General features: G+C 41.6%; 1 protein-coding gene across 1 annotated transcript; it reads left to right on the top strand.

Annotated features, from left to right (window-relative positions):
- The first annotated feature begins 437 nt into the window (after window positions 1–437).
- b3gat1a (beta-1,3-glucuronyltransferase 1 (glucuronosyltransferase P) a) lies at window positions 438–13835 on the top strand. The gene is given in 5 exon segments (XM_076100741.1): window positions 438–457; window positions 3452–3579; window positions 5990–6501; window positions 10925–11221; window positions 13749–13835. Coding segments are annotated over 5 exon segments (1044 nt in total).
- Window positions 13836–16114: the final 2279 nt, after the last annotated feature.

The raw sequence follows: 16114 nt of genomic DNA on the forward strand, positions 1-16114 counted from the left end.
GATGAGGAAATGGTCGGCTGAGGTGCCATGGAGGACGTCACCACTGCGTAGCTCGTCCAGTATGCAGTGTGGCCTTCCCAGCTGCGCATCCCCTGTGGTGCCATGATCCAGTTATAACTGTGGGTGAGCATCCAAAGGCTTTTTTTCCTTCATATGGATGTATTAATTATATGCAAGCAATGTGATTTAAAGGGGCATTCCCCTGATTTCACTCTTCAAGGTCAGTTCACTGGTCACGAGGAGAGTACTGCTGAACGACTCAGGAGGGGCTTTGTCAAGTCTGAGAAAATCAGCCTGATGATGTCATAGTGATGTCATTAGAGCATTCTCGGCTTTTGAGAGCTATTGGAAACTAGCCTACGTTACAAACTGTGGAGTTTGAAAGATGTGGGCATTTACCAAACACGGTCTAATAAAAGATGCTATCCAACTGCCTCATGGGAAATCAGGAGATGCAGTGAAGCCAGTCTGTATTTCCAGAATGAATCCCCATTCTGTTGTTTTCGGGATTAAAAATGACCTGGGCCAAGAGTTAATTAGATCAAAAGTGAGGACATTGTAGGTTTCTCCCATTAACGAAAGCTATACTTTTTCAGCCACCATAATGCTAACAGAGACACTTCCCAATACCAAGGACCAAGGGAATATTCACAAGGTCTAGGAATTCATTTCAAAAGCATCTGTTGCCCCATGTTGCCGTTCGAAAAAGGTGGCTGCATGCTGATGCACTTACTGTGCGTCATTTTCTGTACAACTTACTGTACTTTATACTTTGTACTATGCAGAACCACGCGCAGTATCAATTTCCACTGAGGAATTCACAATCGCCTCTCCAGTAAAGTCGAAAAAATGCAGCAGAACCAATTTTTTTATCAGTAAAAAAACACGTATAGGTGCGTGTTGTGTCAGAATTATTCACACACCTGATTACTTGGACATTATGGTGGATTTATTTACAGAGCTCAATGAACAAAATTGGCATATACAATTATGTTAAACCTCAATATATTGCCTGCCACCTTCCCCAGCAGTGGGAAAATGATCACTGTGGGAAATGTGGTGACTTGCTTCCTCATGTGTAAAGCTGTAATTAATATGCCAAACACCTGTGCTCACATTATGTCTGTTTTTCTCCTTTGTGTAATTGAGCAGACCAGTTAATAACTGCATTTAGTCCAGTTAGGACTCGGCGTAATGCCAGCAGCCTATTAAGGAGGAGGAGAGACAGTCCCTGGGAGAGACGGGGAGGTCTGTCATCCTTAAATTTAGTGTAAATGAGCAACCAAAGTGGCAATGTAGTTGGCCCCACAGCACAGGTAGTGGACACAATAATAAGTATGTCTGAGATATAATGATGTAATCCAAAACCAACAGACTACAACAACTTCTACATTTGTGAAAAATGATGTAATCATTTTCGAGACCTTGTCAGAGTGATTCTCATTTTTCAAAGTTTGTGTGGTATTACCTTTAATGGTGTATGTTCATGTCATTGTGTGCTTTAAATGTAGAATCAGCGTCTATATGCTCAGTAACGTTCATTTGTCATTTTAAATTATTGCATAACAATAAAGCTGGAGGTAAATCAAAAGAATTGGTCTCATTCCTAAAACATGCAATTTGCGCTTAAAATGCTAACAGAGTAAGAAGTGTGTTTAAGTGCTAGGCCTCTTTTATTTCAGGTCTTGAAAGGCCAGATCCTACATTTTTTATTAAATCATAAATTTTAGAACTGCCTGCAGTTGTCCAATCATACCTTTGCAACTGTAACCAGGCATCGTTTGTCAGTTAAAAAAGCCCCGTTTCTGGTTAGAGCTTCCATTTATTTGCCCGTTCCTGGATGCTCTTAGAGTTTGAGGTAATGACAGCAGCTGTTTCTGCTCATTATGGTACAATGTTTGGTTTACACTCCTCATCATACTTAAAATACGACTCCAGCCCTTTTACCCCTTTTAGAAGCTTCTCATTGTCAAATGAGTCAGCTGGAAACGTTAAGATGTCAGCCTGAGACATTGTTTTCAATCAAATCGTGGTGCTAATGTTACTATCTTAATTAGCTTATTAGATGGCTACAAGTTATATTATCTGTTTCAGTTGGGAAAGTAACTAAGGCAGGGCGCAGTATAGACATGTCTTAGTAATGTATACACTGTATTACTGTATTTACGTCACATATATAAATAAAACATTGGAAAACTCAGATTTAGTTATACCAAAGACTTGTTATATTATCTCCTGACCTGGTGGTGGAGGGTGCAGTCATGGAGACAGTATAAAAACATTAATGAATAGAGTGAAACGCATAGAAAGGCCTGTCACTACATTTGAGAATGCTAGCTGGCTCCAACCCTCCCCTAATTTTGGTTATAGGGCAACCTATGACCTATCCCTTAGTTTGTGCCTGTCATGTATCCGCATGCATTCAGGCAACAGAAGTAACCATTGGTTTCCACAAAAGATAATTAACTGAAGATGTTTGGAAAAACTCAGAATGTCATTTAAAATCCCAGTGTTTCTGGTAACCTCTGTTGCCCAAATGTATGCGAACAGAGGAGAGGCACAAACCGGGACTACCGTTGACCCTTTGCTTACATTTAAATCACAAATAGCACCTTTACCTTTAAAAGGAGCTCTAAACCATTAAGAGAAGAGGAGTGCAAGTTGATATTAATAAGTTTGTTAAACCTTTAAAAAGCACAATGCATTGAACCTTTTTAATGGAAGTGTTTTAGTTACGTAGAGAGACCTGCTACCATTGTGTTAATCCAATTGTGACAAATCATTTATAAATGAAATTTTCAAGATTAATTTGTAGATGCCATTTCAATTAATTTACAGTCAATGTCTGTCATGCTGGAATTAGATTTTTCAAAGGGATACAAAGTTGAACCAAGCAATCTGGACTCAGAGGGAAGGGCACAATATCCCAAACAGTCAAGGCACAGTCTGGTGACATCGTTTCCTGCCATTTGGCCTGTGACTAGTTACAGCACTGGGCATGAAGTCACTGCCTCGTCCTCACTGATGGCACCGATGAGCTCGTCGGATTGGCAGAGTGCACAAGCTCCTGCTCCATGGTCTCCTCTGGTAGATTTGACCCTCCTTTTGTTGGCTGTGACACACTAATAGATATGTTTTTAATTGTATAGTGTTTTATTATTTTACTGAACAGCACCTGCTCCATCATCTCACTCTTAATGTGTTTTGGTGAGGCTGTAATGGAGCTGTGTCTGCTGCTGAATAATATTCTATTTTGTTTTAACAGCTCAGAGTAAAACTGTGACACAATATCCTTCAATGATGCGTTTGGTCCTCATGAATATGGGTGTCTTCCAGTGCCTCCCCATCCCCTGTTTAGGTGTTCAAAGGGATTCTACGTGAGATCCCGTGTGTTACAAAATGCAGAATGATAATTCATCCATCTTTTTTTCTCCAGGTAATGCCGAGCCAGATAACCAATCCTGGAGATGCCGAAGAGAAGAGATATTCTTGCCATCGTGTTGATCGTGTTACCCTGGACGCTGCTCATCACTGTTTGGCACCAAAGCGCTATAGCTCCACTCCTCGCCATCCGCAAGGGTACGCAGTGCACTGCACTCCACTGGCAATATCACACGTGAAGTGGGTCCTCGAACCTAACAACGCACTTCAGGTTTAGACAACAGGCCGTTTATTTAGAGGCACTCACTAACAATGACCACCAGCTTCATCAGAGCTTAATGACACTCGTCCAGTCATTGTAAACCTCATCAGTGGGGATTGTTTGGTGCATGATGAAGACTTTGAAGTTGCAGACACATACTGTATATGCTCTCATACATCAAGGAGTTTTTTTATGTTGTATATTCAGTCTGTTAATTGAATAGAATCAATTTCTCAGCTTTGTCTAGTCTTCTTTCATTTCTTTTATGTTGACAATAACTTTTTTCTACTACAGTATGTTACGAAACATTCGCAGCCTATCCACTTACATGTCATGGCCCGTTTATCTATATTCTTTCTCTTAGTGTGACGTTCAACTTCACACAGCATGCACTGTACAGCAGCATGTCCACAATTCATTTATCCATTTAGGTTTAAACTATTCCCCAATTTCACTCCCTCGCTCACTTACTCACTCACATTCAAATTCAGCGCAAATAAATTTTAGAGTTTGTTTAATCAGCAATTTGAAATAACAAATCCGTTCCGTTCCGTTAGCTTCAACGGAATATCTTCCATCCACGTGTAATATCGCGTTTGCACGCCAGTGTGAGACATTAAGACGCACACTCATGAGCCTCCCAATCATCCCCCAGAGACCGCAAACCAACGGTGTAAAATGTCAAGCATTCTGCAGAGTAAACAAACCCATTAGAGCCACAGCAAATCAACAGAGCTCTTTGCCCTCTTCTTATAATGTCATGGACGCACACAGAGGGGTTAACAACCAAAACAAGTACACGTAATTGTTCTAAAGCATACTGGAGTCAACAGAAGCTACAAATAATATTAAATTATTTGTTATTACAGCTTACCTACACAGCTAAAATAGTGTCTGATTAGATTAAAAGAATGCCAAAAAAGTTCTACTAGGGTACTAACACATTTCTTCCTCACCAAAATTCATTGGTTTTATGAAAACAGTGTTGACAATGAATTACAGTGAAGGTACAATGAAGTATACATAGAAAAAAAATTGCCGGTGCTATCTGACACAGGTCTGCCCACAGGCCTCCTTTTGTGTGCTCTTAAAAGAGAAGCTAGAGGTGTTTTTTGGCAGCTCGCTCGCTGGCAGCCTTTGTCAAACATCTGGCCATCAGCAGATTGTGTTAATCTTTGAGCCGCAGAAGAACCCTCCGTATGTCGGAGGCTGCGACTGGAGCTCAGGCTGAACAGTGACGAAGCTCGCCATTAGCTGTGGCACACTGAAAAGAAATGAACAACTTTAATGACTCAATTATCATATTCTATCCATCTTGACCAAACTATTGGGGCCAAAGTATCACAGCCTATTCAGTATGTGTCAGAGGACTTATTCAGCACTGTTTACATGCAGGGCTTTAGTAGTCACATTTTTCTCACTTAAACATTCACAATTACATTCACCTTACTCCAGAAGAAAGAAACAAGAAAGCAGTGTGTTAGTAGCACAGCATTCACTGCTGTAGTGCTGCAGCTGCTGGGAGCTTTGATCATTAATTCTGTGTAGTGTCAAATGCTCAACATGACCACAAAAGCAGTTCACGGAAAACAATTCCAGATTTCTACTGTTTAATTTGCATTTGGTGTTACCTGGATTTTCAGACGCCAGATAACAAGTGTGCATACAAGGGAAATATCCGCCAATGCCAGCATGTATGTTTTGGATTGAGCAGAATAACCAAATAATCGCATAAACAATTTCAGCCCTTTTCCATGGAGTCATTTATGAGCCAACATATCTTGGTAGCAGAGTGTTCAGTCCCACCACAGTTAATCATAGCATTTTAGGTCATGTTTAGGAATCTCTGGGGCAATATATATTTATAATTAAATGAATGTGAACATTACTTTCAGCTGCATAACTACATAACTACATTGCAGGAAAGTAGCATAGTGTTTAGTGAGTTAGGGACATGGAGGGGCAGGCAGAGGACGAGGGAGTCCATGGTGGAATCTGAACATAAAAAGAGGGCACGTCTCCTGGATCCACATACCCACATTTTTCTTCCTTTCGAAAGAAAAGCCCATAGGCAACGCTGGGGGAATCTCTCGCCTCCCTTTCCTTCCCCTGTCTCTCTGTCCATCAGCTGTGTTATCCTCTCACGGTGCCTGCTTTCACTTTTTGCAGCCTGTCACCATCTAGTAAAAGAGATCTTTATCATTCCAGAGAGGCTTGCAGTCCGTCACCACCAGCTCTCAGGTACACTTTACCCCTATTGGGTTTAAGTCACCTGAGGCAAATATACAAAGGGCAGCCCAAGGTTGCACTAATGCCTTACATGTCTTCTTATCCCCAAATCTGCAGATGATGGTGTGGAGGGCAAGAGGGAGGCAGGTGGCCAGGCACAAGACTCCAAGGAATACTGTGCCTCAGATAAGGACATTGTGGAGGTGGTGAGGACAGAGTATGTGTATACGCGGCCTCCACCCTGGTCCGATGTGCTGCCTACCATCCACATCATCACCCCCACATATAGTCGACCGGTACAGAAGGCGGAGCTGACACGGCTGGCAAACACCTTCCTCCATGTTCCCAACCTGCACTGGATCCTGGTGGAGGACTCCCAAAGGAGAACGCCTCTCGTCACGCGGCTCCTCCGAGAAATGGGACTTAACTACACCCACCTCAATGTAGAGACGCCCAGGAACTATAAGCTGCGGGGTGACACTCGAGACCCCAGAATCCCCAGGGGGACGATGCAGAGGAATCTGGCCCTGCGGTGGCTGAGGGAGACCTTCAACGCCAACAGCAGCCAAGCTGGAATCGTCTACTTTGCAGACGACGACAACACATACAGCCTGGAGTTGTTTGAGGAGGTCAGAATTGCTATACACTCATGTTTAATTAATGCATTGTTATACAATCTCTCATGAATTGGCTAGAAGAAGACAAGCAAGACAGCACATTTAGCACATTTACAGTATAAGTTGTTCTTTGCAGTGGATGTTTGCTATATTACATCAACAGCAAACAATGGCTACCATGTACACGTAGCTTCCTCATAAGCCCCTTTCACACACCCTGTTTAAGGCAGGACTGTTTCGCCATTAATATGCCTTGCTGTTCTGAATGAAAGATACTGAGAAAGAATGGGGGGGGGCAGAGTTGTTCCCCCGCTGTCATCAAGACAAAACATCATAACTCTTTTGATGCCGTGGCGTGCTATCTGAATTTACACTCTGGGGTGGCATTATGCCACCATTGTTTGGCTTCGTGTGAAACGGCAAAGCCTGTGAAACGGCGGATCTTTTATAAGGCAATATCACGGAATCTGTATGTGAAAGGGGCTATTGTTGTCTTTCATAGATCCCTGTGTAACTACAATTACAAATGAAAGTCATTACCATAACCCAATCCCCTCTAACCTTAACCTAACTTCTTAAGTATTTCCAACTTAAATCATCTAAACTTTAGATTGTAAAGCCTATACCTAAGTATAACCATTTCCTGTTTGGCACCACTATTGAAGCTAAATCCACCTTTCAAATGCTGCTCCACTTGAGTTTCAGAAAAACAAACCCTGTGCAGAGCAAACGGTGGGTAATTCAGGGGGTCTGGGAGATTAATTCATTGTTTCGTTCCCAGCACAAACACATAGGCCAGGCTTTTTAGAAAGCTAGAACGCTCAGCAGCCACTCGGCTAAAAGAGGAGGGACTGGAATTGATCAGGAAGGCCAACACTCAGTGAACCCTCAGCAATATGTTATGGTCATTTTGTGCAAAGATCCAGTAAAATAAAACTGAATGCTTTTTTACGTGGGCTTGAGGAAAGGATGAGGCAGATTAAATATTATTTTGTGTCTTTGAATTTTTGGTGCAATGCATAAAGATTTGTTTTTAAAAAAGGGTTTTGCCACTGATATCCTCTACTGTACATGTGGAATATACACAAATGTAAATATTTACTTTGTGGATTGCATGTTTTCTTGCGGATCTGGAGCTGGTGAAGAGACGTTTGGGCACGTAATCAGTACATCTCAGGCCATCCATCTCGACATCAGTTGAATTACCTGAGCAGACACGGTTTAGGTCTCCTGAGTATTAGCCTCAGGTCTTGTTAGTAGTGCAGACGGGGTCCAAAGTAAATGGAGCGTCGGGTATTGACGGGGCCTGTCATTACCTTTCTCTGGGAATCAGCCGAAGTGCTCCATCTCCCTCAGAGGCCCTCCATCACCTCCAACGGGCCTATTTATGGGTCAGAGTGTTGGCCCTGATGGGGGAAAGAGAGAGATGCAGAGAGGGAGAGACAGAAAAAGAAAAAGAAAAAGAATGATGAAAAGAGAAGGTGACAGCCAGATAGACAGAAAGCAGGGAGTGGACTGCAACTACAGAATAAGTTGCTGACACCATAGTAAAAATCCAGTAGTTTGCTGACACCGTGGTAAATATTCAGTGTCTGAACGGCTTGAAAACAATATAGGTGTTTAAGTCTCCAGTGGTTGAAAGATTGATGTGCACTGCTCCATATGTTAGAAATTGACTCATCATTTCCTCCCCGTTAATCTTAAATCATCTAATTCATTAATTTTGAGCAATTGAAATACATTTTCTACTCTAATTATAAGAAAAATGTAAAGAAATTAGAGCTAGTTACATGTTGACGAGCTGTCAGCATCACAACAAATGAAAATATCAACGGAAAATAATCCTTTTAAATTGCTTTAGTCAAAGATACAACTGTAATATCCAGGCATTAACATCACATTTTTGCAACGGATATGCTAACTAAGCCTAAAATGAGGTGGCATATAAGATCACAGCTTACTGATAAGCACACAAGTCTAGAGTTCTTCTACGAAAGCAGCAGTGATATACGGAGTGGCAGGAATTCACCTCATTTCAGATCACATCTCACTATAATCTGCAGCAACAAAAAATTGTAACTGGAATTGTGGTAACTGAGCTTACATCACATCTGCTGCCAGAGATTTTGGTGCCATACATTGATATTATTACCACCTATTCATATCCACAGTATGAATATCAGTCTTTCATTCATGCAGTTACTATCAGTGGCTCTGGCACATCACAATTAAGTACATTTTTTTGTTTGGTCATGCCTCAATAAAAACTAAAAACTAAATCTTGAAAAATGTATTCCTCACTGTTAAAGTACATCACACTGTAAATAACTTGAATCATTGAGGCTTCATAGGAAAATGTTTGTTTCCTTACAAACAACAAAGTGTTTTAGCATATGTTATGTTTAACCAACGCTCTCCGCTCTCAATTTCAACCTTTAAGAATAAATGTCAACAGCATAAATCCCAGAGAACGGAGCAATCCCATACTCAGAATGTCTGCAGTAAGTTAAGATAATCACAAATCAAATATCAAAACATGTCCGACATTTCCATGATATTTTGACTGTTGGTGCTTCCAGAATATATTTACACACAAGATATCTTTGAGAAACTGTTAAGATTATCATGATTTAAGCTATATAATGGATATGATATAATGATATAACACCCTGATATACTTTATCTGTTTAAAAATCTTCAATAAAGACAATTTAATTACACATTTCTATTGTTATTCTACAAAGATTTAAATCCAAAGACTCCTCCAACGGCAGCAATGGGCGACAATTCTGTTCTGTTCCTTCCTCTCTGCACCCTTAAGGACTGATTAATACCTGGATGCCTGCCTTCTTTTCTCCGAGAGGATTTTTTTTTGCTTCTCTGAAACACGGCCACTTTGTCTCCGACGGCCCCTCACTGAGTGGAGCAAGGAATAGATCTTAAATGCACACGCAGGCATTCAAATACAAACTGTAGCAACAGTGAACAAAAAACAAAAAAAAACTCTGTACAAACACATCATATTCACCAGAGTGGGGCAAGAAGAACTTTGCTGCGTTTTCATTTGCTTGGGTGCCAGAAGAAGAGAGATGTGTGCTATTTTACTCTGGCTGATATTCCCACAAGAGGCAGCCGGCGGAACGCTCGCTTTCACATTTTCAGACGGGAAAGTGACGAGCCTCTTGACATTGCCTACAGAAAGGCTGATTCATGCTTCATTTAAGTTGCACGTACTGTATATCTATGAGGGAAGCAGGCAGGTGTACGTGTGTTTGGGCAAAATGGGTTGGTGGCTGGATTCAGTTGTCACCTGTCTACAAATGCAGTGCTGCCAAAGCATATAGGCCACATAACAGACAGAAATATGATCCTGTGTATAAAGCTGTAGCAGCACAATCACATGGATGCATGTAAGCGCTCAATCTCTCTTCCACCATCAACACCCAGATCTCATTGACACCGAACGTCCTGCCAAATCTTATCTGGGTTCCTGGCACAGTTTATTTCCCCCCAAAGCTAAAATACACAGATTCCCATAAGCCCCCCCCCCCCCGCCCACTTCATGCTGTTCACACTCTGCAGCTCTCTGATCCCCTGAACTGACCACACAGCAGCCATCAGAGATCACACACAACAATCTAATAGAGCAGATCATGTGCAAACGATTTATTTGCACGTGATTTGCACACATATCTAAAATACACAATGCACGCTTTAACGAATACACACTTGGAATCAGGCTTGCATTGCAAATATAGACATTTTCTATATGCATGCTCGTATGTGCATGTAAGAACTCTACTTTATCACTATATACACACATAGATACTGTTCATACACTTGCACATTTATTTTTAATAGACCTTCCCCCATAGAGGCACCAGCATAATTATTTCTGCTGCATTGAGTTTGATTAAACGACTCTGCTGTTTCCTGTTCCCTCACTGTAAAAATCTACATTTTATGACTGCAGCCGGCTCTTCTAGAATGGCAAAGGCTAACTGAGAAAAAAGGGTGGCAAGATCGTTTGATGCTGGAAGATTAAAGGACAAAAACAAAAAGCGGATAGCAGTGCTCGACCGCAAAGAACCTCCTCAGCCGACCAGCGACTAGAGCCACTTGCTCTAATGGCTTGGCTCCTTCAAAGATGGTTGTGTCTAATTATCTCAGTGTAGGGCAGCTGTTGAACAATGCATTTGATCTGCCTTCATCTAGCAGTGTGTCTGCTGCACAGTGCTCAATGGCCTGGTCAATATTCACCGTCTTTCAGAATGAATAATAGCTGCAGCTCTAAAGACCCTCCGTCCACACTCTGCTGTAAAGCTGGCAGCTGATGCTCAAATGCCGTGTCTCGCTGTCATGTATGCGTTTTCACGTAACTAATTTGCTCTCTTCTCCCCTCCATTTCCTCCTCTCGACTCTCCTCTCGCTATAGATGAGATCCACTCGGAAAGTTTCAGTGTGGCCTGTGGCCTTTGTGGGCGGCTTGCGGTACGAGTCCCCCAAAGTCAATGCAGCTGGAAAGGTCTACGGCTGGAAGACGGTGTTCGACCCCCATCGGCCCTTTGCCATCGACATGGCCGGCTTTGCCATCAACCTGAGGCTCATCCTCTTCAAGCCGCAGGCGTATTTTAAGCTTCGCGGGGTGAAGGGAGGCTACCAGGAGAGCAGTTTGCTCCGGGAACTTGTTACACTCAACGACCTGGAGCCTAAAGCAGCCAATTGCACTAAGGTAATCCCTTTTTTCGATGATGTTAAGCACCTTGACTTAGCAGTTAGCAGTTAAAGTTAAACTGTTCATGAGGATGGTAAAAAGGTTTTGAAGGAAAAGTATTCAGAACCTCTACTTAAATAAAAGTACCAATACATCAATGCAAAAGTACTCCATTACAAGTTTAAGAAAACAAAAGCCTACTTAAGGAAAAACACAAAATATATATATATCTAAGTATTTTGAGTAAAAGTACTCATTCTGTATTTATTAATGCTGATGCATAAGTGTGTAATCTGCATTTACTTTTTTCTAATAATCTGTGTGGTTGTGAGATTTTAATAGTGTAAAAAAAGGAGAAACAAAGTAAACTGAATTCTGATACATAACTCGGTTTTCCGTTGTTGGACTTTTCTCTAATCTTAACTGTTTTTGTGAAATATTGAAGAATTTGACCTCTTTTGGACCATCTGAGAGGTTTTGGGAGAAAATTCTTTAATGGAAGTGCTAACAACGGATAGAAAGACTCTGCTTTTTGTAAGAGGTCACAAGTCAAACAGGTTGGGAACAACTGGTTCAATCTTTCATAATACATTGTATTTTATAGGCTTATTATATCTCTTTTAATTGTAAAATCTTAATCTGAGAAGTACAGCTGTAGAATAAATGCAGCGAAGTAAAAAGAGCAATATTTCCCTTTGAAATGTAAAAGAGTAGAGGTGAAAAGCAGCAGAAGACGCCAATACCTACTTTCCACCACCTGCTGTAGCATACTAATGACATAACCTTCATGAGCTCTTGCTAAACCTTCTTGCTGAACCATCGTGGTAAAATATGTTTACCACTAATTCAGTTTCAGAGGAAAGAAAATGGAAATAAACCTATAAAAGCTAACATGCTTCTGTCTGTGCTTGGGTTTAGGACACAGATATGAGAATGGTGGTATTGATATTCAGACTCTGCAAGACAGTAAATAAGCGCATTTCCTAAAGTGTTTAATTATTTCTTTCAAAGACAACCAAATGTAATTGAACCACAGCACTTTCCTGACATGGATAACTTATTTTATATCTTTTCAATGATCCCCAATCGAGGGCATATGACGTTTTGATGCCTCAAACTTTAAAGCGTTCGGAGCTGGAAAAAAAAATCAACTTGTGAGGCAACTGGTTTGCATGACCTCCCCAATGTTCCTCTTCAACATATACAGGGCAAGAAATCCATGCATGTCTTCACAAAAACATCTATGAAAACATGATGATTTTCTGATGGTCAGGAGAGCAAATGAATGCGAAGCTGTTGCTGAAAAGTTGGATATCATTGATTATACTTCTCACATTGCCCACATTACTTTTCCGCACACACACACAGACACACACACACACAGACACACACACACACACACACACACACACACACACACACACACACACATATATTTCAGTAGGCTTGAGGGCAGCAGCAGCAGCAACGTTTTCCTCCATGCCCACTCCACCATCCCTGCTTACGACCCTTGGTCTGCATGGGTCACATCACTAAGCCTCTCTTTGGGCAAAGAGGAGTCAGCCAGAGGGCTTTAGCTAGCCAGGATCCACAACACAACCACACACACACACACACACACAACACACACACACACATGCAAAGACAGGGGAAAGGAAGAGAGAGAGATACTTTGAGCCAGCTTTTTCTCCTGCTCTCCCCCAGCCTTTCAGACGGGTAAATGAAAAGAGCGGATTCAGGGAACGGCTGAGAGAGCGGAATTGGAGTTGGGCGTCACACTGATTACAGATGAGCACAGGGACGGACTGAAGGGCGGGGGAGGGAAGAGGAAGAAAAACGTTGTGCATGGGCATCCCTCTTCCTTATAATCTAGCACTTCCGATGCAAGTGACTATTAACCTCCCCCTACACCTGAGCAAAGTAGGAGTGGGCTCCTGGCACATCTCAAAAACGCCCTATGCATAATTCATGGACGCCGCCATGGCGAGATGAAAATAAGGAGGGTTCCAACACAGTGAAGAGCAGGGAAAATGAGCTTGGCTCTTCTTTTTCTCCTCCCCTGTTCCCATTGCCACCTTTTTACTGGATGTTTGTCCAAATGAACCCAATCTGAAGGCTCAGTGGCACAATAGCAGAAGAACTGTGCAAAGAACTGTGGCGCTACTGCAAAGGCAAAAGAGCCCATATATACTTTATATATATATATATATATGCTGTGTCAAAATGTCTTCAGTTGGCTGTCATTTGAAGGTAGCCTTTATCTTATGGGCAGGAGAGGACTTTACACAGGCCAAGCTGAGAGGGCTGTGTCATATTTGGTCCCTCTTCACTCCCTTCTAATGCAGGGTTCACGCTCAAGTAGCTCTTTACACACAGACAGCGCCTGTGGCGGTGCATGTACTGTAAGAGCTAGAACCAGAATCGACTGTTTTGAAGAACATGAGGCAGAGAGGGAGCTAAAAAGGGAGAGCGGACTCGACGAGTGCATTAAGGGAACAGCATGGTACTAATGTTGCTGTTGTTTGTGTTTGTTTTTTCTCACCAGATACTTGTTTGGCACACGAGAACGGAGAAACCTGTCCTCGTGAACGAGGGGAAAAAGGGATTCACAGACCCCAATGTGGAGATTTGACCGTTTCCCCTCGGACCACGGTAAATAATAATGTGTTATTTTGAAATAGCTTCTATTGCAGGGAAAATGGAAATGTGATGATCATTTTCACCAGGTCTTACAGAAGAGCAGTCGTTTATTCATATTTCATATTAAATTGTGCATTCATAATCTTTTTCTGCTTTCTGTTAGGGCACAATTACAGCAGCTGGTGTCCATTATTAAACGCCACCTATGAAATAAACAGGTTAAATTAACTTAATTAAGGTTTAGCGAGCTTTCTCAGCATATCTTAATCCGTTCTGTTGCAGGTGGTTGGCCTTGGACCTGCGGAGGAAGAAAGCTGCGAGTCTCTTGATAAGTGCAACCAGAGCTCATGTCTTAATCATCAGGAAAAAAAAGGAAATGGGGGCCTTTGAAGGGGGATTTAATCCTCTTGACTGAATCTGACATTTTTAAAATATGGACCAAAACAGTACAAATGTACCATATTAAAGCACAGATTAGTAAGAGGCGGAAGTTATTCGTCAGGTCTGCGGCTGAAGTACAGAGGAGACAACATAGAGGACGCCTCACAGGGTCAGCGTGGATAGACGTGACCTGCACCTTCACGGTACAACGGCCCGCTGAGGACAACCCGACTAAAGAGACAGCACAATATGTCAAGCATACAGCCAGCGGAGTCAACCAAACAAGCAGGTTAAAGAATATCCTTCACCTCAAGAACACTAAGGAAATAAAACACACATTGCCCGGATCTGCACGTGGTTCAAAGGAGAAATTTGGATTTAAGGACAACGTCTACATCATCAGCCGGGATTAAAAAAACACGACTCCAAGGACAAATATGTCTTTTGTGGATTTTACTTTGTGCAATCACAAACATAGCAAGGGAAGGAATGTTCTTTTGATAACTATAACAATGTTTGCTTTAATTTAATTTAATCAGTTTGGGTGTTTCACAAGCACTTGACTTGCTAGTTCAATACTACTGACTCTTACCTGCATTTACTCTTGGGTTATCATTGTTCATTTTATGGTCTCATTATAACTCATGCATTCAAGCCACCCCCGTACACTTGAAGAGAGACTTCTGTTTGAAAATGAACCCCCTTGTAGTGCTTGGGTGCTGAAACGTACACGGAGACATCAAAATCCTGACACTACCGAGCACTTAAAAAAAGACATACACAAAAAATGTTTGTGTAAATAGTAATTCAACATGAGAACAATCAGATGATTGGTGACAAATTTTGACAAAAGCATTGTACTTCCTGTATTTATATGTAAAAAAACAAACAAACAAAGTCTCTTCTCTTTTCCCCCTGGTGAATTCCTGACAACGACACACGATAAGGCACAGGTTCACACTAGGTTCAACACATGGAAAGAGTAATAGCACACCACCAATTTCATTTGGTAATAGAAACTCAAACAGTTTGTGACACATTCATAACGCATAGACAAGAACGTCAAATCAGCTACGCGGTAGACTCACGAATGTTGACCTAATTGCCATGTAAGCTTTCACATAAAGTGTAATTTTTTGACTGTGCAGGGAAAAATGTGTGTCATTTTAGAGAGCTAATATGTTCCCTTGTCTATGCACGCTCGTGTGTCCACAAGCCACCCATTAATAAGCATCAAAGCCCGAGAATATGATTTTCACTCGGCTCGTCAGTCCCTCTCCTCTCTAAATATACACTCTACAATGATGTGAAGGTGATAAAATTCCCTAAAATATCAATTCAGATGCTCAGGCTACATCTGCTGACTTTTAATACAGCTCACCTTCCAACAGCTGGTGTAAGTTATGAAGGATAGATTCAAATAATTGATGCATGGCCCCAAAATAAATGTGTTTTATAAAAACTTTGGCTTCCACGTATGAAATGAGAGAATCCACGCTACTCTCAAATGACAGCAGGCTGAAGAAAAGCACAAAAATGAATCTTATTTTTGCTAATGATTTGGTAGCGTTGACGCGCCATCTTCAGTATTGTGGATTGATGTCTCATGGTTTTTATTAGTATTACGATCCATCTGTTGTACATTAACTGGATCACAGAAGAGAGTCACCGCACCTCTAACGATAGACATCAGCAGCTATGACGCTGTGTGTCTTAACAGTGTAACAAAGTTATTCTACACCTCTAATAATAGAATTTCCCCTTCGATTTGATAAATCATCCGTCTAGTGCAAAACACAGTGGTGGTTCTTATCTAACATTGCCCGGCAGAAGTAGCTGGAGACAATTCAAACACTGAGCCTTTGTATCGTTGCCAGATTATCTCTGTGC

The sequence above is a fragment of the Anarhichas minor genome, unplaced genomic scaffold (genome assembly GCF_050575085.1).
Source record: "Anarhichas minor isolate MPS153535 unplaced genomic scaffold, ASM5057508v1 ptg000026l, whole genome shotgun sequence".
Taxonomy (NCBI): domain Eukaryota; kingdom Metazoa; phylum Chordata; class Actinopteri; order Perciformes; family Anarhichadidae; genus Anarhichas; species Anarhichas minor.